The sequence below is a fragment of the Poecilia mexicana genome, unplaced genomic scaffold, assembly GCF_051168715.1.
Source record: "Poecilia mexicana isolate PSO_F unplaced genomic scaffold, ASM5116871v1 scaffold_14, whole genome shotgun sequence".
NCBI classification, from domain to species: Eukaryota; Metazoa; Chordata; class Actinopteri; order Cyprinodontiformes; family Poeciliidae; genus Poecilia; species Poecilia mexicana.
Genome location: NW_028263383.1, coordinates 21,515,684 through 21,541,507, shown reverse-complemented (window position 1 = coordinate 21,541,507; position 25,824 = coordinate 21,515,684). Strand labels below are relative to the sequence as shown.

Below are 25,824 nucleotides of genomic sequence, written 5' to 3'. Positions count from 1 at the left end.
AACAAGACATGACGTCATCCTCCAACTATTTCTTGTCATCTTCTTCATCTTAGTTTGCGCCAGTGGCAATACCCGGTTGTTATTTACATGACTTGTGTGATGTGATTAAAAGTGTTGCAAAATATACCAATTTCAATACGACCAAAAAACTCACCTCATCCTAGCACCAAAACGTTTTATCGAAAAACTAAAGCTTTTTCAAAATTGCCTGATTTCCATTAAGTGGATCTATTTTTGAATTGTCAATTTCTTCACTTACATGGTCAATGGAAACATAGCTACTGATAATGTCATTTACTCTCAGTTTACAACAAACACTTGTGAACACAGGAAATTATATACAAGTAATGTCATGATCTGGGCTTGAAGCTCACAATGCTCCACAGAAGAGTTATACCAAGGATACAAACTGATAACCTCGTTACAGACAATCATCTCTGGATTAAGGCACTACTGGTGAAGCTATAGTGTCAAAGGAAACCTGTCAGATAAATATTACAGGAAATCATGAAGCAGGAGAACTGAGATAGGTCAAAGGTGAAATTATTTCTATTCCATTAAACCCAAGACAAGCTATTTGACATTAATGTTATCATAATGTTACCAGTAACTGACTCAGCATGGTAGATATTTGCTGGACTAGTAGGAAATCTGTGCCCAAGAGAAATCACATGCTAAATTGTATTTTTGTGTTGAACACTTTGTGATGGCTACAAGTTGTTTAACTGGAATTAATTCAGATTTATTCAGAGTAACTTGCTTAACAAATATAAGCTTATGTAATTACATGGGGCCTGAAGAGCAATCAGGTCCAACAAGCCTTCCAGGCATCAGAGAATCCATGATTGTTACAAATCTATCCTCTGAACTCAAGGTGAAACTAATTTAGATCCACTGACCTAAAAACATGACAGAGCATTTTGTCCCCATGATGATCAAAACAAACATCTCAGCACAGAAAATATAGAAAGGCTGAGCAGTGGTTCAAGACTGAACCCACCGTTCATCATTACTCTCTTCATCACAAACACATTATTGTCAATTTCAATATAGTAAAATCTACTACATTTTAACAAACAAGTGGTTGTTTGGTAAACAACTGTGTTTAATACACAAAATGGGAATGGCAAGTCTCACTGGGCCAAATCCAGTTCACAAGTTAAATTGGCCAAGTTAATATTTTTTAATAAGAAAAAATTAAGTTAATTAAAGGGATGGCAGCTGAAATGATCTTAGTTTGGAGAATTAGAAAGAAATGATCATGGGCAAGTCAAGCAGACAGCTACTTCAAACATTAAGAACAAGGTGTAAAATTTTTACTATCTAAGATGAATTAATCCTCCAAACTTTGCTGTACTTTTAGAAAATAGTTTTCTAAGGTGACATTCTTACAGTTAACACTCCCTTTAAATTCCCAGACAGTACTTTTATGTGGTCTGTAACTCCATTTTCTAGACTTATTTGATTTGACAGTCAAATTTCCCTCCAGATAAATATTACTACTGCAAAGATGAATCAACCAAACTGCCTGAAGATGAGAGTTAAACTGGTGGCATCATATCAAAAAGACTGAAAACACTGGCAGAGGTGGATGGTCAAACTGATCACTTATCTAAATGTGATTTCTTGGTTTTCTATTTTTAATAAGTAAGGGTATCTGATATAACAGATTCATTTAATACAATTTGGAATAAGTCTGCATTGTAACAAAATGTGGAAAAAGTAAATCACTGTGAAAACTTCCTGGATGCACAGACGAAAATATATTTAATTCTCTAGTATCACAGAGCCACACGCCATTGAATCTTATTTTTGTATTTTCTGAATCATGCTGGAGTTTACCTAACTCGGGCTTCGACCAATAAGAAAAAAAATCAATAACCATGATTCACAAAAGTGTTTCTTTATTTTGTTTCAACAAATATTTGTTGGATAAAAATCCAAAACAGTAAATCCCAAAATCGCCTGCAGTTTACTGCTGGTTATTTCTCCAGAGCAATGACAGAAAAAGCACCCCAAGTTTTCTCTGCTCCCCTCCCTTTACAAACACATTTACTCATAACTCATTTTATCTCTCTCATTGATTGGAACAAAATATCTTTCTCACTCTGTGCAGTAAAAATCCACTGCTGCATGAATCCAATCTCTCTTCCCTGTCCTCCTCCTCGGTCTCCTGGGGCTCGTGCCTGGCCAGTGTTTTACTGGCCACAGAGAGGAGGAGCTCTCCAGCCATAAAACGAAGAAGTAAAGGAGCTATTACCAGGAGCTCCGGGGAGGCATCGTCAACAAATGACCTGGAACCCCTTTTAAAGCTGATTCTCAGCTGACTTCCTCAGGCAGCTGCTGCTGAACAAATCCTCACACCACAAGGGGCAGATAGACTGGGACTCTGTGGGTCCAGAAGGGCAAGAGTACATGTAGATAAGCTTGGTAAAGCATTAATCTAACCAGAATATTTTATTTTAATATTATTTTGAGTTTATAATCTACATCTTATTTATTACGCTGGAAAATTCACTTTGAAATACAAAACTTAAGAGAGAAATCTCTTAAATCTAAGCTCAACATGGTGTGATTAGTTAATGCATCAGTGAATCAGATCTAATATATTTGTTCTCTCATAGGTCCGACCGTCCAATTCTGCTTTAGTAGGAATTTTTTTTTCTAATTTATATAAATTAACCAGAAACTCCACAGAGTTTATAGTGGAAAAGGGAGAAATGTTACAATAAAAATGTATATTAACCCTAAAAAAAGGGAAAAATACCCCAATATATTTGTAATTTCACACCACATCCTACAGACAAAGTGTTTGTTGTTTTTTATGTCAGTCTACACCTTCTGAGCTCTCTGTATAAATCATCTCAATTAGACAGAAACTTTTTTATTATCAATATTTAGATGATTATGTTCTGATGCAGGATTCAGTCTCGGTCCAAATGCAGAGTCTCTGTAATTAAAACTTGTTGCAGTGTGTCTGGACAGTTTGCATTTATCTAATGAAGACACAGACACGTGCTCGGCGGCCCGTTAATGAGCGGCCGTGCTGCGTTCCCGATAATTTCAGTATCTACTCATGTGGCCCGTCACCGGATAATAGCCAAAACCTTTCTGTAATTGTGGCGGCAGCTCCAGCAGACATGGAAGCTGCGGTGTAAGACAGAGGTTTGACAAATGGACATTTGCTGGACTAATGGAGTGTGAGAGCACTGTTCTAATTATATGCTCTGTTCACAGGAAGTTCCACATTTAATCTTTGAGCACATGTCTGCAGGCGTGGCTTCTGCTTTTAATTGGACCAGACTGGATCCAGGGTCACCTTCATAACCTCCACTGCTCCCATTGGTCTCATATCAGCAGCTTTTCCTAAAAACAGCAAACTGTTTTGTGAGAAACTTTTAAATACTTTCTTTCTCCCCTAATCCTCCTACATTGATGTTCGCAGATCTGACAAGGGATGACTGCTGAAATGTACGGAGGAAAATCCTTTTATCAGGAAAGATGAATGCCAGGCTGATGGGTGTAACGAATCGCTGGATGGTTGGAGGAACTCGGGTGCACAAAGGAAAACGATGGGAGAATTAGAAAGATGCTAAAAAAATCCAAGTTAAAGACAGAAAGTGGGAAAGATGAATGGAAAATAAATAGTTATTAGCACATGAAAGGATCAGGAGGAAGAAAAAAGAGAAAGAAATCAACTTCTGCTTCTAGTTTTCCTACTTTTTTGCACTCCTGGTGGACGGACAGTGAGCAGGAAAATTGCCAGCGGCCATCTTAATAATGTTGGCCCACGTTGGCTCAGAGAGCTAAATATTGTTTGTGTTTTTTGCTAAAAATACATTTGGACAGAAGGAATATTAAACTGAGCTGGAGCCAGAAGACAAAGACGGTTAATTTCTCCACTTTCTCCGCTGCAACAGAGTGGGAGGTTTTTCCATCGACAGAGAGCCAAGTGGACCTCGCTGTGCGGGGAATAGAAAGCTATGCATAATCTTTCTGCTCAGCTCCTGGATGGCAGGGTGGAAATGAAATGAAACTGCACGTTGAAAGATCGTGTGACTGTACTGCAAAGATCAAAACATCAGAACAGTGTCAAATACAAAAAAAAAAAAAAGTTCAGTTCAGTTCTACATTAAGCAGTGTTCACATACTGATGTCCAATTTGATTTATTTATGTATGATGTCAGTATTTTATTTTGTATTTTATCTTTATGTTTAGCATTCTGTCTGTGTGTCAGGCTACTGCTGCCCAATAATTTCCCAATTCTGGGATCAGTAAGGTTCATCTTATCTGATGTTCAAAACTGAAGGACTCTTGAAGAGACAAAACATGAAGTCCAGTTGTCTTCTAGGAAGCATTTCTAATATCATATCCTGAATGACTCAGAATGTAAACAAACAGAGGAAGCAGAATAAGAAGATGTGCTGAGAATCCCATTTCTATTCATCATTCTTGACGTCTTTTTATTCAGTTAATGAGTTTAGGATCCAAGCAACCTTAAAGTCCATTTGGAAGCTGACCCACCTCTCCGTCTTTGGACTCCAGCCGCAGCTCGTTCCTGCAGATGGCCTGGATGTCTCCGGCCTCGGCCAGGATCTGGATTCCTTTCGGGGCCTCCATCAGTAAAGAGCGGGTGGGAGACTCCAACCTGCAACAACACCGCTCCGTTAGAACCTCTGGACAGGTTCAACCTCATCTCTTCAAAATTCATGCATTCAAAGAGAGTTTACCATGGTGATAGACCTAGGAAAGATATATTATATATTGATATTGATCATGTGTCTATCGTAACATATATTGTTACTGATTGTCTAGCAAATATAAACAAGATAAACTTGTTTATGCACCACCACTATTTTTAGCTGTTGCTTAGCAAGTTATAGATTTAACACCATTCACTGGGATTCCAACATGGCTGTGAACAGGAGATTCTTTGACGTCTTTGAATATACATGGTTGCATTAGTTCAACAACAAACAATTAAAAATATTGGTCACATTACTACAAATAAACTCTGTTAAGCTGCATCAAAAGAGACAGACAGGCACTAAGGTCTTAGTTTCCTGTAATGAAAACTTGGACAGTTAGAGAAATGCAAAGATCAATGTCAAAGCAAACGTCATGAAAGTGAAAGAGGCCAACCTGACTCACTCACCAGGCAATAAAGTCTGAGGTTTGACTGCTCCACTAATGAACAATGAAAGGTAAGTTGACACGTCTGCATAGCAGCTCCACTTCGCTGGTTATTAACCATGATGATAATCATAATCCTGCCACTCCAGTTGATAATACTGACTGTAAAATGACTGTTGGCTCCCTGAAGTTTTTTTTTTTTTTTTTGCTGTAATTTACATTAAGAGTTGGACTCTCTTTCAGGCTTCAAACCCAGGATGATTTATGGATTCAGGTCTTATTAAAACTGCCCTGTTTGAGTAGAACAAAAGAAAGTATGAGAGGAGTGGCAGCCAAAAAACCAGTGGGTGAAGGTCCAAATTAAATCTATAATCTTCTCTTATTAACCTCTTGCTCTCTCCCAACAAAGAGGTTTAAGAAGCCCTTAACACTTTATAACAAGAGTTCTTGATACATTAATGAATTAAAACATGTTATCCAACAGAGATGTTTTAGTGTTCAAGCTTAGGAGTTTATATTGAAGTGAAATGTTTTTTTTTTTTTTTAAGAGTTTAGTGATCTGGTATTTCTCGGGACAAACTGCTTTAAACTACCATGGGCCCCAGTTGTGGCGGTTAGGAACCACAGCAACCCGTGAATAGCTAAAATTTGTGGATACAAATGTTTTTAATAGGCAGTTAAAAGTGAGATTCCCACTTTTAACAGCCGATTTTAACACTTCAAACAGAAAATATACTTTAGTATGTAATATGCACAGTCAAATCCATACTATCACAGAAACTATTATCTACATTTTTCCATATCTTCTTGTGGGTTCAGCCAATCAGCTCCAAAGAAAATAAATTGCAATATTGGATTGAGTGCTTTGAAAATGCCAGCCAATAGCATTGTAGCTAGGTAATTCAACTTCAAAGGCTGCAATTTCTTCTAGATATCTATTGAAATATAATTTATATGTAAATCAGTGAATAGGTGGATTTTCTACAAATAATTTGGAGCTTAGCTCTGCTGAAAGCTAGGGATGCACCGATCCATATTTTTCACTACCAATACTGATATCTGAGGTTTAGAGTCAACACTGATCCAATACAAAAAAAGCAGTGCTGAATTGGCTTAAAACATTACTTTTTAAAATAATGATACTTTATAAATATGGACATACGTGTACTGAATTACAAATTTAAATCACTCATCAAGCTAACTGATTCTTATATTTCAGGGTTTACTGCTGGACTTTCTTGCCCCATAAAACTCCAGATCTTGACAAAACTTTAAATGACTGAGTTGGTGCCTCAAAAAGAAGACAGAAAGAAGGTGGACATTGGAAAATAAAATATTAGTTGCACTACTTCTAAAGCCCAAACATAAACATTAATTTAATGCTCTATACCAAAGTGGTATTTAGCAGAATGCTAATGCTAAAGCAATAAGTTCAACCAAGTCAATTTCTACCATATGTCAATGACGCAATATGCTATATCGTCCTCTACATGTCAAAATTGTTAATGCACACCTACCTGTATAGTTGAGATTCAGGAAGTGATTCTTTACAACAAACATTTCACACATTGTTTCAGTTTTATTGTTGTTACGTATCGCTAACTCGGTTGCTAATTTGGCTAATTAAACATGATAGGGCTTTGGTCAGAAAGCACGCAGGACATCAGTAGATTTTATACTATTTACAGCATTTGGGTACAGAATAAACATAATCTGCTGCACCACATCATGGGTGGAGAAGATGAGATAATGCTGGGTAATCAGTCTTCCCCTACTTCAAAATAAGAGCATGAATACAACAGGCTGACTACTTGAAGAATTCTTAAAAGTTGATAGCCAAAACTTCAAATAAACTCTATCCAACTGAAAGTTTACAAAACAATCAAGTAAATTATCACTTTAGAATTTATCCAGAAGTGCTAAATGAAAAGTTAGCTCTGCTTTTAGTACATTAGCTGGTTAGCAAAAGTGTGTTTTCTACTGACAAAGTATTTTTTGAATTTTTCAGAAGATCATGCAGAAAATTATGTAAAAACACGTCAATGTGTTGAGTTTAACTTCTTAAGGCAAATTTTCTTTGGATCAGCTGATGATGTGTGTCAACAGGTGAATAAAACATTTATGTCCATAACTGCACTATATATGCACATTCTATTTAGCATGTCATTCATCATTTAATCTAAGACATCTGGTGATCATGTAGCAACTATGTCAATACACTTTGCTGCTCTACAAGTTTGTTCCTCCTCATCAGTCAGTCGCTTTCTTTGTTGTCTATACGGAAATGTTTGAAAGCAAACAAAGCAGATTTGCTGTTAACATTCAGAGAAGCGCCTGCTGAAGAAAAGGCCTCCACGCTCTCATCTCCCCTCGTTCTTTAAGGTTCCTCCTCTGGGAGTCCGGATGTGAATTCTCTCTCATTCATTTCCTCTTCACGACCCACATGAATTTGATGCTTGTCTCTTTTTCTTTGTTTTTGTTTCTCCTCCATTTTCTTTAGTCTGTTTTTTATATCAAACAAAAAACAAGCTTCAATCTCTCGTCTACCTGTTTTTATTCTATGTTTCCAGTCTGTTCTACCTGGTGTAGGTTTATAGTTTATTTCCATGATGTCATCTGTGTTACTTTTACGACTGGCACAAGCTCATTTCCTCTCAGCGATCAATATAGTTTCATCTTCCTCTCTGACCTGTTTTCTTCTCCGCTTTATTCCTCCTTTATATCAGTTTTTCCCGTCCTCTTCCCAGGCACGGCTTCGTATCTACAACCAGGATCAAAGGTTAATAACTTTCTGCGCTTCTTCCTCATATTGTTCGTCTTCAGATAACGGCGAAAGGTTTTTAATGCTGCAGATACCGTAGATGTGCAGCATGTGAAACATGCAGCTTTAATGCTCCCTGCCTTTTGCTAAATGTGACTCCTTTCTCCTTGATCTGCACCCATTACCTGCACTGCAGGAACCCAGCAGTTCTGAAAGGATTTACATGTCACTCTATTGAAAAAGTTTAATTGCATTTCACTGAAAATGCAATTATTTCCAGGTTTTTGGTTTTTGTTTGTTTCTCCTAATCCATTTTTGATCACCAAACACATTATACAAGCAAAAATATAACTTGAGTAAATGAAAAATGTAATTTTCAAATAACTTCAAAATAAACTGGTTGTGCAATCCTTAAAAATAACTGATTTATTGCTGAAACTGGATTAATTTTAGATGCTTGACTGCTTTGACTGAAAATATTTGAGTATTTTCAGTTCAGTTCTTGATTTTGAAACATTTGAAAGTAAAACAAACGCCATCCAAAGTGAAAAAAAACAACAAACACGCTATATTTTCATCTATTTTAGTTTTACATTGAAATAAAATGCAATCATTAAAAAGATGCTGAACTTGTATCGCTGCCCAGATTAGAAAACCGGGCAGGGGTGTTGGAGTTGGGGATGTGATCTTTGCATCTATGAAGCCTCCTTTTTCAACTCCTTTGAGGTTTGGGGTCGTAGTTTAGGTGTTATGTGGGCTTTGGAGATGCTAACCAGTTCTTCCCAGTTATACAATGCCTTGTTGCCATGGCTACGCATCATAACAAATGTCTGTTGATCAAACAGTAAGAGCAAAACTCCCTCCAGCTGCACAGCTTCCAAAAACAGAGGGGAAAACAACAAGCAATGCCTCAACCTAAAAGAAATTAAGCTAAAGTCTATTTCCTAATAGAGTTAGGAATAATGTGGTGAAGGTATTTAATGCAAGAAATAGAGTGTGGATGACAATGAGGGAAAGAGACAAAAAGTGGGAAAAAGTGAAGAAAACTGGCTGAAAAGCAACATTTATTTAATCTGTGATTTGTGATGCAGCAGCCAGGCGTCATTGTTTGTCAAAAATGCGAAATGCTCTGTCTCCTCCTGTTGAGGTGCAGTGGAGAACAATAAACATGGAACGCTGCGTTTCCAGGGGTGAAAGTCACCTCAAAGTTCTAACTTTTAACAGGCCGTGAAAAATATCCCTGATGTATTTATGACCTATCGACCGTCCAGAAAACTTCAAGAGCTGTCACAACAGTTTACTCAGTTTCTGAGATTTCACCAATGATAACGCGATATATTTTGGAAAGCTGAACAGGAATGGACTGAGATCTTTGCTTATTTGAGTCTGGAAAAATACAGAAGTTAAAGATTTTTAACAGATTTTGAAGAGAAAGTCAAGCTATAATGGAGGTAATATTTGCCAGAAATAAAGTAACTCAAGAAAGTGCTGCTAAACTGTTTTCCCTCTTGTATTTGACTCAGCTTCATTTCTTTAATTGATTTATCCAACAGGGAGGCCTTTATCTGAGTCTGATATATTAAGGAGCAAAAAAAGGCTCTAGTCGCTGAGAGAAGAAAACTCTCTAGACTGAGATACTGTCGGATTAACAACAGTTTTAAAAAGATTCTGAAAGTTAAAACTTTTTTTGTCCTTTACGCTCTTCTTAAGGAGGAAAATAACCTCAAGTCTCAGCTCAAGCGAAAGAAAGAAAGAAAAAAAAAAGACTTTCCGGTGCATGTTTGTCTTCCAGTTCACATTATGGCTTCATATATATTCTTTTTATCTGTGCTCAGAGTTAGTATGGAGATAAATCAAGCTGCATTATCGAATTCAGCCACGCTGGAGTTTCACTTTCCCAAAGACGACTGACTGACGCAAGGACACATCCTGTTGACAAGACATTACAGCGCAGATGGATATGATGGCCACGGTTTCAATAACAGAAGTGTCAGCTCTGGGTGGGACGTGTGTTTTTATGTGCAAATGTCTGGTGTTATGATATCCTCAAATAGGATTTGGATGCTTGATTGCTACCTGCTATGGATTTGCAGAGATTTGAGAAAGATTAGATTTTAGCTACACTCCAATGAGCTTTCACGTCTTTCTTGACATAATTGGCCATTTTTCATCTTCAACTGGCTGTCTGGTGCCAAAGATGTACAAACTGTGGACAAAGAAGGAAGAAAAACACAATCGCATGGATGCCAACTGTCAAATTATATAGACGATGATGTGACGGGTGCTTTGGAGTGTTCACAAATTATCTGAACTTTATCAATTAAACTTTCTTCAGGCATTACGTGTTTGAAATGATCCCACAAAGGGAAGCAGCAGTGATTGATGACGATCACCTCATCGATCACCTCATCACTGAATTGTTGTTATGTTTGTCACTGAAATGCTTTGTCTGTGAACCCTAAGGGCCAACACACGCTGACAATAAAAACACATGACAAAAACGATGCTCCAATACGTTTTTGATTAAAAACCAGCAGCGCAGTGATCATTTCTATTTTGTTTTGCTTTACAATACAAACAATAAAAGCTTTACAGCATGGCTACAATGAAGTAATATAGCAATTCAGATTTCCACGGTGGTGGAATGCCGAGTATCACATATACAGAAAGAACTTTCTGAATTAAGCACAGGTTTTATATAATGTTCCATATCTTTATAAGGAAACAGCAAAGATGTGTTTTTTTGCTTAATTTAATCATATTGCTATCCACTTTGTGTCAGTAGCTGCATTTCCACTGACCATAAAATTGCACAAATTGGAATTATGAAAATAATTTTGCTGAATGGAACCAGACCAATTTCAAAGACACTTTCGATAAAAGCACTAGGATGAGGTGATTTTTCTAACCATATTGAAATTTGTGTATTTTGCAAAACTGAAAATGAAACTTTTTTGCATCATGCCAGCTTCTATACAGCAATTAGGAGCTGGTATGATTCTTTGTCTTACTGCACTGCTTCAAACAAACCAAAACCTTTTTGTTCTCCTCCTTACCTGTGGTGGCAGTGCACAAAGAACCACTGAAGGAAACACAACAACATCTGAAGAAGACACTTCCTTTATCACAAAATGTAAATAAAAATGGGGTGGTGTCAGATTTTAGGAGTTGTAGGATTTCTCTTTTGTCATTGGTATAAGACCATGAGCCATTTCTCCCACTAGATCTAGACCCTTGCACTAGTTTTGGTTGTAATTACATAGATCGCCCTGCACTACAGTCTGGGTAGGATTGATCTGATTCAGTAATTGTTTTGTTTCTACCAGTGAAAAAAGATTTGGTTTATCCTGCCACACCAGATCTGTTTTAATGCTGTTCATGGATTTGTTTCTATCAGTTTGTAAGATCCATCATCTCCGCTGACGACTGTTTCTACAGATGAAAGCAGATTGGTTTCTGATTAAATTTGTTTCTACAGGTTACTGCATTCTGCTTGGCATTCACATATGCATCCAAAACTAGAGTTCACTTCAACTGAACTGAGACCTGGGTTTTTAGGCAGACTAGAGTTTACTTTTATAGTCCGCTTTAGAGTTCAATTACGCATTCACCCATCCACCCGTCCTCAAACCAACCAGACTTTCTAGATAAATGATCTAGAGTTGGGTTAAACGGGGCTGGTGTTAAAGGACTTGAACAGCCTTTCAACAGAGTGAATGTGAAATAAATATTTTCTCATTTTTATATGATCAGGAAGAAACAATATTTTAGACTTTTTATTGTAATCGTCTAAGAAAACTATAATTGTGTCATAATTGACATACAACAACACAAATATGAAGGATGTAACTACTTAGACACACTTCTCTTTAAAGTCCCACCGCTTCACTACACCCTTCCTTCGATGTTTTCTTATTCTCTCCACCCGAACATCCATCAGATCCCTTTCTCTCTTTTTTTCCTCTGGGTTTCTGTTGCCCTGATTGACTGTCATCACAACTGACAGCACAGCCGAGAGAAAGATGATAAACAAGACATTTACATTAGAGAGACGTCCACACCTCACACTCGCTCATAAAACCTGCGCTGTAGGGGGAAAGAAGCGATGGAAAAAAACCGCACAGCAAGCCGAAGATTATTTGGAACTGCACCTGTGCAAAAGCTTTTCCACCCTCAAAACTAATTTCACCAAAAATCTTTTGATTGCTGTTATAGGAAGCAATAATTTGCCCCGAGAAAAAGTAGTGGATTCACATTGTGAAAAGCATGACTGCAACATCAACTTAGGAGCAGGTGTTAGGTTGGACATTGTTCGCTCAAAGCAGAAACATGAAGGTGTGACCAGGCAGCTACAAAAAGAGAAAAACACCCTCATTGAGGGCAAACATAAACCAGGCCAATCTGATCACTACAGTTTTCTGTTTACCAGCTCCTAAAAACCAGGATTTATCCTATTCAGTAATTATTTTGTTTCTACCAGTGTAAACAGATTTGGTTTATCCTGAGACACTGGATCCATTTTTAATGGTGTTCATGGATTTGTTTCTTTCAGTATGTAAGATCTGTTGTCTCTGATGATGCTGTTTCTACAAATAAAAACAGGTTTGTTTTGCTTTAAGAACCTCATATCCTGTGAAACAATTTGGAATGGTTGAATGCTGCAGACAGCTGGATTTGGACTTCTGTGAATGTTTCTCCAATATCAGTGATGTTTACAATCAGCTTGATGTTGTTTCAGGTGATAACTACAGCTAAGTTCTCAGTGAGCTCTGTATCGAGTTAAAAACAATGATGACATAATGTTTTGGTCTGGTCTACCTTTTTTTCTCCGCTGTAGCTATTTTCTGTGTCTTTTTAGTCACTGCTTGTATCTTATCCACTTTTGCATCTCGGTGATAAGGGTTTAAGTTTTGATTTAGAAACAACAGGCTCTTGATAAAGAGGGAAGAGAAAACGCACAAGGATAAAACATCTGTTTTCAAAGATGAACCCATTGATCTCACAGATACACAACACAACTCTGGCTCCAACAAACTGGGATCGTTACAGAGTGTTAACCACCCATGACAAAAAGCTGTTTTTACACACTTCACTGATTCGCTTATTCTGCCTTCTTCTCAGGTTAGACATTTCAGTTAACTGGAAGGTGTGAAAATCTGCAGCTGAGTGAAATGTGAATGGTTTATGAACCAAAAACATTTGTGAGTTATTGCTGTTAAGTTATTTATGTCTATGTGGGACTTATTGCCAACAAGATTAAGCTTATAAACAGTTTTGGCTCAAATATCACATCAAACTGATGGGAATAAAATATTAAGCAGCCAACTAAGGTGATGATTTAATTGGCTGTGTGTTTGATATAAGTCATAAAGAAAACGGCTTGCAAAAAAAATAATTTATAACTGAACCAAGGCAAAGAAAAAACAAAAAAAAACAAAAAAACAACTCCACGGTAAAAAAGCATCTTGAAAACAACAGCAATCAGTCTTGTAATTTTACAACACCATTCTTTTCTGCCTGTGTCGTTACTGCTGTCAAACTATTTTTACTGTTTGAAAGCAATATCCTCTCCTGTAATGGTCAATCTGGAGTGACAAATGAGGCTCAGCAGCTAAGTTTTCATTTCTTGAAATACACACTGCAGGAATCAACATCATGTAAGCATATTTTAAGCTGCTTTGTGCCTGTTTTACATCAATAAGAAAACATCAACATCAGAAAACATCAACAATTCATTCTTTTTAAATGTGGTGTAATATGCTTTATTGTTGGTTGTTTTCATGGTCTCACTGGATACAAGTCTGAAGCTATAACTACTGAATAACTGGCCCCTCAAAAGAAAGTACTGACCCCATGAAAGACTAACTTAATGTCTATTAATTGTGTTTTCCTCTTATAGATTGGTTCAATAGCCCAGAAAAGAAATATTGAGTTCATTATAACAGAAAATGAATAAAGTAGCTAATCACTACTCCATTCAGTGTGAAATAATGCTGCAGTGTTCAAGCATCTTGTAATAGTCCTGTAGCCCTTCATAGACGAAGGGAACAGGATGGTTTTCAGTCGTTTTTGAAGAGTTCCACAACAGCATGTTAGAGTCAGATAGAAAAAATTGAGTAAATTTCCATCAATAAACTCAGAAAGTTTTAGATAAAGCTTAAAATTTCTCGTAAACAATTTGTGAGAAAAATTGTTGATTTCACACACTTAAAAAAAAAAAAAACTTGGAAATTTTCTGAGCTGAATTTTTATTTGAATTTTGAAGATCAGAAAGTTTTCAAAAGTTTTCAAAAGTAATAAAAAATAATCAAAAACCAATAATTTTTTAATCTAGTTTCTCATACAAATATTTTAGTCTACTTTAATTAAGACAAAATAACTTAAAGTAGCTGTTCAGCAAGATAAATCTACTCGTTTTAAGTCAATAGATACAAGCAGTACGCCACTGGCAGATTTTTGTCAATTAAAACAAGAAAGATGTTGTTATTGTACATGGAAAAAAAATCTATATTCAAGAATGATTGACTTAAAGAATCTCCTTTCTTTTGTTAAAAAAGTAAATTTTGTCTTATTTTACATGTAATAAAATATTTGCACTAGACACTAGACAAAAATACTTTTGCAGTGTAGTTTTCTAATAAACAGCCTTGGTAATGTATTCAGTGTTTTTTTTTAATTTTTTATCTGTATTGTATCTTTATAACCTTTAATTATTTGTTTAGAATTGTTTTATGTTAATTGGTGTAAAAGAATGTCAATAAAAGGCTCCTTTCCATGAATCCGGTCTTTGAGCAGAGCCCCGACTCACCGTAGCTCTTTGAACGGCTCGGCCCTGACATGCGGCGTCTCCACAGATTTGCTGAACACTGCTCCTTCGGCCCCTGAAATCACAGAACAGAAAGTCAGACACAAAGCTGCATCAATTGAAACCACAAACCCCTTCTGTCCAATCAATGGACATAATCTGTGAGACTCTGCCAATCTATATGGCTCTAGTCGGAGTGCACAGCGGCCCTCGGCTTGCCTCACAACAAGAAGGGAGAATGCTCTTTCTGGATAATATGAGGGTTAACATTTTAAAGAAAACAGCAACATTTTGAAAGAAAGTTGGTCTACAAGGCTTCTCTTATTGCAGCGTTTTACTTGCTGGTAGTCAGTAAGATGACTACCAGCAAAGCAAGGAATCAAATATATCATAAAAACACTGAGGATCTATTTATTTAAAGCTGCAGAATATGTCATTTTTTTATACGAGTAATCACTACACTGCAAAAAACAAAATCTAATGAAGCATTTTTGGTTTAGTTTTTAGTCCAAATATCTCAGTACACACTAAGTAAGACAGAACTAACATACAAGAAAACTTTTCCGCAAAATATAAGAGCTTGTTTTATGTCAGAAATGTCTTAATTAGTAGTTAAGTCTATTGGAAATAATAGTTTTTATTAATATTTAAGGATTACTGACTTAAAACAAGTTAGTACGTGTAGCTGAAAAAGTTACATGAGTTAGTTTTGTCTTATTCCAAGTAGGCTAAGATATTTGTTCAAACTCACTTGTCCCATCAACAAACTGGAAACAATATTTTTTTCAGCCATTGCTTTCACCTTACCAGTCTTTCCTACATTTATGCTTATCCGCAACTAATAGTTGTAATTTTGACAGATTACCCTTTTAATTATTGGACATTTTTCATCATAAAACTGAGAATTTGAGGATTATTTAAAACATTGTTGTGCATTTAGGACATGGACAGTAAAATAAAAAAAATAATTTTACCGTCAGTGACATTGAACTCCAGTGGTGACTTTCAACTCTAGAGCTCTGCAAACTGAGTCTAACTTCAACTATTACTCCTCTCTTGTTTTGCTTGATTGCAAAGAGGCACAATATAACAGCACTGAAGAAAAACAAAACACACACAGAAGGTAATTGGCTGGCCCTTCACCCCGAGGCTCTGATTGACCGTAGTGCCAGTGCAGGCGCCGCTTGGGGTAAACCCAACCGTTCAGTCACATCAAATCAACTAAGCATCAGGTGCAGATCAATAGCCATGACTAAATGCAATTCAAAGCATTTTGAGCAGCTGCTGGGAGTCCAAACAGCCATTGCTCAATGACACATTCAAGTCTTCAACAGTAAGCACGATGGAGAACCAAACTCTCAAATGTGTTAAACAGTAATTTTTGTTACGTTTCCTCAATTCGCAGATTACAACATGTCATTTTCCCGACCTCTTCATTTTTGCTTAAAGGAGGGTGACAAAAATGTTTTTTCTGTCAAATGAAGCCACGGACTTCCTTAATTGTTCATTCTCTTTTATTCTTCCATTTGGGTTTCAACTGCTTCTAAAAACTGAACAAGCACTTAAAACAACCAGCAAACTTTTTGGCAATAAATGAATAAATTTTGTGGTGTCAGGAAAACGAGTCATTTCAAAAACCTTTCAAATGTAATGTCACAAATCTTCAAAGCCCAGTCCTGTTACCTGGCAACTGAAGTGGAGGTCCAACATGTTTTGACAAGACCATAGACCAATTCTACCCTGTTCAAGGAAACATAATAGTTCACTTTTACATAAAAATGGACTTAAAAAGACAAATATGCAAAACTATTTTAAAGTTTTGGATCAATAATCATTTACACATTTACCTTCAAACAAATCTGACTACTTTAATGGTGAAATAAAGTATTACATATTAGCTTACTGTAGAGCAAGTAGGATTAGTCAAACATTCCTCTCAGGGGGTAGATGAAGGTGCCACAGAGAGCAAATTTTATTTTGGAAATTTAAAGAACATAACCACATGCTTTATTTTTGGAAAATTCACTCCTTTGCTGCAAGCAAAATACATAAAAACTTATTTTATACTGACAACACCTGGACTGAAGCGCTTCTGGCAGAACAAGTCTGACATATTTTGCTATTCTTTAATTAAACAGGTGTTTAATGGTTGACTTTCTCTGAACACCGGGAATATTTACAGTCTCTCTCCTTCGGGGCGAACTCTTCATAACGCAGATAAACCTATCAAAAACAGGGAAATATAAAACATCTCTATGCAAATTCATGTTCTCGCTCCGCCGTGTGGAATAGATAACTCTCTCCTTAATCACCCCTACAGGTGGAGGCACTTCTGTTCCTCTTTTAAATAGATTGAGCTAATTTTTGAAAAATGCCTCGTCAGTACAAAATGTAAATCAGATAGAACAAGGTATGGCTGGTTAATATGTATTTTACAGTACTATAATTAACCATATAGTGTGAAAAAAGGCAACCACTAAGTGTCAGGTCTTTTCAATCAATGTTTAAAAAGTGACATTTCAGAGAAGCTTTTGACAAACTGAGGTAACATTTAAATTATCTGCTGCTTGCTCACTCAGAAATAGATTAAGAGGGAAATAACACTCTGTGATGTTTGTATGCATAGATCATATTTTTATTGGTGGTATATTCTAGAATCCTAAAACAATAAGCGTGGGCTTTTACTGTGGTGGTCATACAGCAACAAACTTGATTTAGATCTGCATTTTTTTAAATGACAAAAATCAATTATATTTGATATTTTTAATTAACAGTCCCTTAACTACTGACCACTTGTTTGGCATTTTGTGCACAAAAGACATAACTTAAAAGAAATTTGACTCTGCCTTGAAATTGGGTCTCTGTCTCTTTAAGAATTTCCTACCCTTTCCGACACCCCGCTTCCCCATGATGCCGTTTACAACTGTTCTTAGGAGCTAACATTTGTTTCTCTGCCATTAACACATTTAAGAAAAAAAAAAACTTTATTTAGAAAAGAAGAATGTACAGCTCAGACATAATGTCACCATTTGATGTGGTGCATCAGATTATAGCATAAGCTAATTCATATCTGCAGTCCCTTTACAGGTTAATTAGCAGCATGTTCTTGAGATGATTGACAGTGCTAAGACCCTCCTCCTGGCTCTAATTGGTTGTTTTTGGTCAAGAGTGGTGCATTTCTTTACATGGCAACATGAACTCAGGGAGAAGGTGGAGGAGATCAAACTTTTCACAGATTATCTGTCTCATATTACACTGTTATGACATGATGATAGCTCTAACAACTATGTAAAAACACTTATTTTTTATTTTATATAAAACTTAATTCTCGCAGCTTTAAGGCCAGATCAGTTTATGAAAGTGAGAACCCAGATGTTCAGCTCAACTTAAAATTTGTCCATAATCAGACTCCTCCACCGGTGAAAATGCAGATATTTTCAGCTCCGCTGCCTGGTGGAGAAGCATTCAAAGGCAGGGGAACAAGACAGTTTCATTCATGTGCACCTCCGGTGAATAAAGTGTGATTTATCTGATCATCTGGATCACACGGTGCACATGAATAGTGAGCAGGAAGCAGCAATACGTCACAGCTCTGACATGTTGGTGGAGCGTTTGGGGCGGAGGGTCAGGATGAGAAAATAAACGATGCCGTTAAAGATTAATGCGAGCGCCAGAGCAGCTGTGTGTCCATGTGAATCCATGTCCGTGTCGAGGTGTTTATGAGGTAGTACTCCGAGCAGGACCAGATATCATCAGCTGAGGCTTGAAGTATCTCAGAGGTGATGAAATACAGAGACATACACGCCACAAAAGAAACTCCGTGCAGGAATAATCTCGGTGATTGGTTGAGGCGGTAGACATGCATGAGCGACACTGACTGAATACCAAAAGCCTTTGTTTATCTGCTGGCATTCATGAGCGCACAATCACATAATTCTGACATTTTACCATTGTTATATGAACATTCCCCCTCCCATTCTCACAGACTGTGAAAAAAAAACACACATACTTGGATATATTTTCATTTTAAGAAGCCAATTTAATGTGGATTAAAGGTAATGGCAGCTTGTACCAGCTGTGTTTGCCAGCTGTAATAATTAATAACAAAACACTTGTCTTCCATCCTGGTTCGAGTCAAAAGCCAAAACGAAACGTGCCAAGAAGAAGAAATAAAAATAAATGGTGTTGGTAGAAAGCCAATTATGCATTGAATCATAACAGTGAACTGTTGACTGAAGAAGAATGGCGTCTAAGCAGACGTTGTAGATCAGTTTGACACTAACTGCTGTTGCAGAGCCTACAGTGTCTTTTGGAGCTGAAACTGATGGAGTACAAATACTGAGAACTTGAGGAGACTTTCCACCCATTCAGATTTAACACCACATTAAATTAGGTAAGCCTGTTCAGCTTCCTGCTGTAGTTTCGCTCTTTTCACATTTTACTACATTTCCCCAAAACCTCAGGTCTTCTGACACAAGGCACTCCTTTTTTCTCCACAATTCAAACTGCAGGTCACACTTCTGAAAGGCTTTATCTCCTGTGTAGAGTAGGCAGATCAAATTGGTCACCATGTTTCACTGGTCACTAAATCAATTCTAGACTCTGATGCTCAGAGGGAAGAATATAGAGTAAAATGAATAATGCATCCCTGAGGAAGTCAGCAGCTGAAGGGAGACTGAGTGAATGTAACAAAAACATCCAGTTGGATGAAAGAGGAAAATGAAAAACAACAGATCTGAGTGCAGACTGTTTATCAATCAAAAAGAACATCAACAATTTTGTCGGTCAGTCCGTCCATCAATACAGTACTAATATTTCCAAATAGGCTAAAATAGGAGTTGATCTAGAAAAGCACAAAATTTCAACATAAAAAAGTGAAGTGAAAAATTAAATAGAAGCAAAATATCATCTAAAAATTGTTTACCAGATTTTATTAATATCCCTTTCAAATAAAAAAAAGGCTTTTTTATTTTAGGAAGTAAAAAAAACCCCACCCTCTACCCCCAAAACCCTAAAGATGATAAAACTCAATGTTGCTCGAATTTAGGCCAGCTTGGGTTCATGTTTATACACTGTACTACAGTGCTGTCCTGGATTTTAATGCATATTGTCGATATAAACACAAAAACTGATTGATCATTTCTGAATTTTAATGTGTGCTCTGCATGTGGCAGCAGGGTTATCATTAGCAGTCAAAGAGAGTTTTGTAGTTGGAAGCTTGCAGTAAACAACACAGATGCAAGAAGATGATTTGAGGAACAAGGAAAGCCCTCCTATTAACCATCAGGAATTCAATGTCCACTAATCCCCAGAGGTACAAAACCCCCTGACTGATTATCATGTCAGGGACCAGTAACCTTTCAAAGAAAGTCCACACTCCACTACCACTTCTCTGCTGGGAGCTCAGCAAATCTGTGCAGCTTCAGGTTTCCAACCATGAAATTATGACCGCTGACTAGACGTTTGGCGGCGTGAAACCCACTCTATTCCTTGTCAGAGGAAATTCGACTCTCCACGCTGCTAGATAAAAAACGATTTGTGATGATCACTGTGTTCCGCACTGATTTGGGGATGAAGGGTAATTTTCTGTCATGGTGTACCCAATTTCCCTCAATCTGTCTCAACCATCTCTGCTGAAACTTGTAACTGTCTCGATTTCCCTGAAAGGGCCTGAGAAGGCATGGAGGAAAGATTCAGTTTAGAGTCCTGAAAACAAAAAGCAAAAGTCAAGTCTTCAATAAATAGTTTATTAAAATTAAATAATAATAAATAAATGAAATAATCCAGTTGTATTGACTTGTATTCTTGTTGACTTGAGATGAATTATGTCAAATTAGATTAGTTTAAAGTGATATCAGAATGTTATATTATTTTAATATGTATTTTATATTATGTAAATTAAAGTTCATTCAAGTATGCAAGATATATGTCTGGTCTGATGTCTAACATTGTTTAGGTTTTATTTGGATCATTTAGATTTAATTCTGTAAGATGAGCTACTCAAGGAACTGAGATAATGGTACTTGAGCTAACATTTTATGAAGAGTTAAGGACCTTAACGTAGCAATTGAAATATTGAACAAAGCCAGCTGAGATATAATCTAAAAGCAGCTAAGCTAACAGGCAAATAAGAGCTGTACAAAATAAGGTTTTTAGACAATGGAAAGTTGAACTAAAGGCTAATGGTGACATGATCTAAGGGCTAATGAAGACTTGTGCTAAAGGCTACCAGAAATTGAGCAAAGGGTAATGCAGATTTGAGCTACAAACTAGAAGAGAGTTGAACAATCTGCCAACAGAGGGCATGCATATGAATATTATCAATAATTAAGAGGTGAGAATATAGCCAACACAGAGTTTAGTTTTTGGAGAGCTAGGCTAATGGTTAAATGGAGTTGAGCTCATGGCTAATGAAGCATTGAGATAAAAGAAATGGTAGTTGAGTTAAAGGCTAATGGAGAGTTAAGCTAAAGGCTAGCATAGACTTGAGCTAAAGGCTAACAGAGACTTCAGTTAAAGGTGAATGGAGATTTGACCAAAAGGGTAGCAGAGAGTTGAACTATCAGCCAACAGAGAGTAAAGACATTGACTTCTGAATATTTGACATAATGAAGAGGTGACAATACAGCCAACAGAGAGCTTTTGGAAAGCTAGGCTAATGGTTAAAGGGGAGTTGAGCTTGAGGCTAATGAAGAATTGAGCTAAAAGCAAATGGTAGAGTTAAAGGCTAATGGAGATGTGAAGGCTAGGGTAGAAATTAGCTAAAGGCAAATGGGAATTTGAGGCAAAAGAAAACAGCGAGCCAATAGATAATTTAAAAATGGCTTTTAGAGGGATAAGAAATAAGCAAAAGGATTGTACAGTTTTTCCAATAAATCACAGATCTGATGGTCAAACTTATTTGGGCTCAGTGGGAATCTGGACTAATGCAGTAATAACAGAGATTTGATGCCAACAACAATGGATAACTACGAAAAATAAATTAGAGAATTAATCTGCAGGAAACAGTGCTGCAGATTACACAATATATCCTGAAAACCTGGATAACTAAGAGGAAAATACAACCAAGAACAAAAGAGCTGAACTGCCCACTCTGGAGACCAGTTATCACAACAAAACTGCAAAGTCCTTGAGGTGAGTTTATAACTTTCTGAAGACAAAGAGTCCTGCGTCCCATAACCCTGCAGGTCCAGAAGGTTTAATATTCACCCATTTAATATTTTTTCCCTCTGCTCCCTATTACCCTCCTCTCACTTTCCATCATTTCCCATGCTCATTCTCTGCTGCAGAGTCTATAATATTCTCCTCTTTTAGTATTTCAGTCAGACTGGAGGTGTAGCTAGCAGCCATTTCTAATAAATAGCCATTGCTCCCTACTGAGACACTTTGCCCTTTTTCTCTTCTCAACAGAAGGCTGTAAGGAAATCAGCAGCTTTTATAAAAAGGGGCAATTCTCCACCTCAACAGTAAGCTTTGGTTGCCAAACAGTGTGCAAAAAGCAGATTACTGAAAGTAAAAAGAGAGTTCAAAGATGAGAAAAAATGAGCAAGGCAGTTTGAGTGGAATCTTTCTCATGCTGCATGTATCTAGTGGCAGCATCTCCCACATTGCAGGTAAATATGAATAATTTACCCGTGGTCATCGTATCCCTCCTCTGCTCCTGCTCTCTCTTTTCATATTGCCTCGGGATGCTGACAAAGCATGAAGCTTGACAGCGATCAGGACAAAAGCAAGTGACTTTATATCAATCCTCTGAGTTTCAGCAGTGATACACAACTCCATCATCCAACCTAGCCAGCACCAAGTGACAAGCTGTCATTCCGAGTTGAATAATACAGGCAAACAACAAGCGGCTATAGCTAACAGTTCCAGGAGGCAGAGCCACTTATTTCACAGGATTATGATACCTTTTTTATGTAACAAGTCATGACACTGAAGTCTGTAGGAGAAATGAGATATTTTTCAAACCAAATCTTGCTGTGGGGAACATCAAGGCCCAGTCATCATTAGCTGTGTGTTAGCCAAGGACCAGCATGTGTTTTTATCCAGCTGAAAACGGATAAATTATCTGACCAAGCAATTATGATCTGAGTCTATCCCTCAAAATATTGTGAAAAATGGCCTTACTGAAACCATCTTCTCATTTTTTTCAGCAGCATGTGGCAAAACATCCTGCAATTTTGGGTTTGAGAGGAAAAAAAGAAACATTTTAACATCATTATGGGGCAACTATTATGTTTTCTTGAACAGGTTAGGATAGGTGTATGGATATGCATGCTCATTACATTTTCTGCACAAAATTATTCTCACATAATGAAATGTCAGTTGCTCAGATTTGAATATTTTGAGCTCTTTTCAGAATGAGCTGTTTTAGTGTCTCTGTCACCTTTAATCCAAATAAGATACCGGTGGCCGCGGCCCTCAACTCAACATTTAGACTTGCACTTTGTACATGTTAGTATTTCTGCAAACACTTGTGTTTTCCAGCAGACATTATGCAGCACATACAGTGGTAAAACAAACTGGCCAAAACAAAAATAGCATCACTCATCACTTTTATTAAGGTAACTGTACTTTAAAGTTACTGGTGGGCTGTAAGCTGGCCAGCAGAGTGTTATAAATAAAAGCTAATACCTCACGGTGGACATTTGTTTTAAATCTGAGTTAATAAAGTAAGATATATTTCTAAAAGCAAAAACATCCAAGTGAGTCAATGCTTTTTATAGGCACTGTATAGTCCCATTTAAATACTGATGAGTCTCAATTAACCACTATTTTTATGGGTTTTATTTTTTAATAGTTTTTTTCTGTGATAAAACTAATGTTAGGCAGCTCTAACACATTCTGCGCCACATGGTTTATTTACAGGCCACTGTTATCTTTGTTGCTTTTGAAACGCAAGATTAAAAGAAAAGAGTTGCCTAAACGGTCTGTGAAAGGATGCACCACCAACTGATCCAACAATCTTATCAACTAAAAAAGCTGCAGAGCTCCCTTTGTTGATGATGCCACTGTAGAAGTATTGATACACCTGAGCAAGTTTATAAAAAGACATAACACTGCAATAGTGGAGAGAAAAAGTTTGAAAAACCTTCGGAAAGTCTTCATCAAACTATTAATTTGGCTGGTTGAAAAGATATTAAGAATGTTTGGATTCTTAGACGAGGAGTATAAAAAATGTGTACAGTTATCTTCAAAGATAACACACAGTCACTTCAGTAGGTAAATCCATTCAGCTGCAATGCTGGCTCAGCCAGTATCGCTAGAGAAACTAACAGAACAGTATTAATTTTTTAATAAGCTGTTCTTTTTCTAAGGACGCTTTGACAAACCCCAACAACTTGGCATCAGATCTGTATAACCCAAAACCGCTTGGTAAAAGTCGTCTCTACACAATGGTGGGAGTCCAAACTAATGTAAGGAAAGATGCATGCGGACATTGGTGGCTGTGCGGTTGGTTACATCAATCTCCAATGATGATTGTAGGTCATTATGAACCAAAAATCTTTATGTCTGTGTGTTTGAAATGTGCAGTGATAGTACTGAAATCCTGAACATCTAACTGAGGGACTAAAGTGAGCAAAACATTGGATTTTCCTGTTGAGGACATCATCTTGAAGATCAGCAATTTACATGGGTTTGCCTCTGAGTTTGTGCTCTACAAGTCACCTCAGTACGGTCCTCAATGCCTTTAGTTACACCTTCAAAAATGACATGCCCGGAAACAGTTTTTGATATGTATTTGATGTGCCTGTTAGACAAAGAAGAAACTGAAGTCCAGCTGAAAGGCAACAAAAACTGCCCCAGTAAGAGATCTGACAAACTTATATTAGGGACCAACTGCTTGGAGACACTGGGCCTTTCTGAAACACACTGTTCACCACACTACACCGCTATTTAAAAATGAAACCCTGGCTAATAGATAGAAATTTTACATTTTTTTCTTTTTCTGAACCTTTTAGCATCAAGAGCAAAAGGCAACACCTTATTCTCTGCAGGGAAATTGTGCTGTTGAGTGGTAAAGATTATATAGTTAACTGAAGGTGTTTCCTGAGAAGGAATCCCATCATAAGTAGCTCTTCTCCTTATACTGAATAAGCACAACAAAGGAGCACCAAAAGGACACATACAATGGAATTTCCTAAAGTAACCTTCTTTTAATTAGAACAGAGTTGGATGTATTTGGATCAAGGTGATAGTCATGTACAGTAATAGTCACTTATATGGGGTGTGTGTAATGTATAGGCATCTCTTCTGATCTCCATCTTTGTGACTTGTACCTTTTCAACTCTATGGTGCTAAATCCAGCATCATATTCATCAGGTTATATTCCTTAAAAGGTCTTGTGGGTTTGGGGATGGGGACGTGAACCTGTCTCACCAGACTTTCCTTTCATGTACTTGTTAACTGCCATGTAATCAGCCCTCATCTCCTGATCTCCTGGTCAGTCGATGTATGAGCGGCAGACTCGGATCAATACCGACCCACCTCACATTTACACTCTGCCGCGCTCGCTCTTTACCACTTCAGTTTGCCTCCTGCCCTGTCCCTGTTTGTCTTGTAAACATGAACAAACAGACTGCATGGGGGGAATCGATAAAAGCCTACGCAGGGTTTTATTTCAACAACCCGCAGCGAGAATATTACAATGTTTTTATTTCTAAAAATGTGACCTCAGTCATGTCTGCTTTCCTCGCTCTTTATCTTTACTCTTGTTCAGTCTGGTTCTTCCTGACCTACTTCAGCAGCGTTTGATCCGTTCTCATACTCAGTTCTTTATTTGATGACGTACCTCCATTTGATTTTTTTTTCTCCCTTTATGTTCACACTGCCTTAGTTCACGTTCTCCTGTTTCAACATCTTATCTCATCACTGTTACTTTTTTCAGTCTTCTTTTATTTATTTGGACTCTTTTTCCATTTCCTTCTTAGTCGTTGTCTTCCATCGTCACATTTTGCGTCTACTTTTGGTCTTTTGTGCCTTTTCTGTAAATTCTTCTCCTCCTGTGTGTGTTTGTTCAAAATTTATTTATAGCTCCCATTAAATTCTTTTGCTTTGCATTTTGTACATGCATGCAGGCCCAGCCTGAGGTAAAAGTAAACTTTGCCACTCCTCTGAGCCAAA

At 37.2% G+C, this 25,824-nt stretch overlaps 1 protein-coding gene across 2 annotated transcripts in view; it reads right to left on the bottom strand.

The window, feature by feature from the left end:
- Positions 1-25,824, bottom strand: part of sgcd (sarcoglycan, delta (dystrophin-associated glycoprotein)) — a 152,950-nt gene that overhangs the window by 5,233 nt on the left and 121,893 nt on the right. For both annotated transcript variants that reach the window (XM_088012341.1, XM_088012340.1), the window contains exons 6-7: positions 14,704-14,776; positions 4,526-4,649 (exon numbers count right to left, since the gene is read on the bottom strand). In XM_088012341.1, the coding sequence (XP_087868467.1) occupies positions 4,526-4,649; positions 14,704-14,776 (197 nt within the window). The remainder of the gene's footprint in view (positions 1-4,525; positions 4,650-14,703; positions 14,777-25,824) is intronic.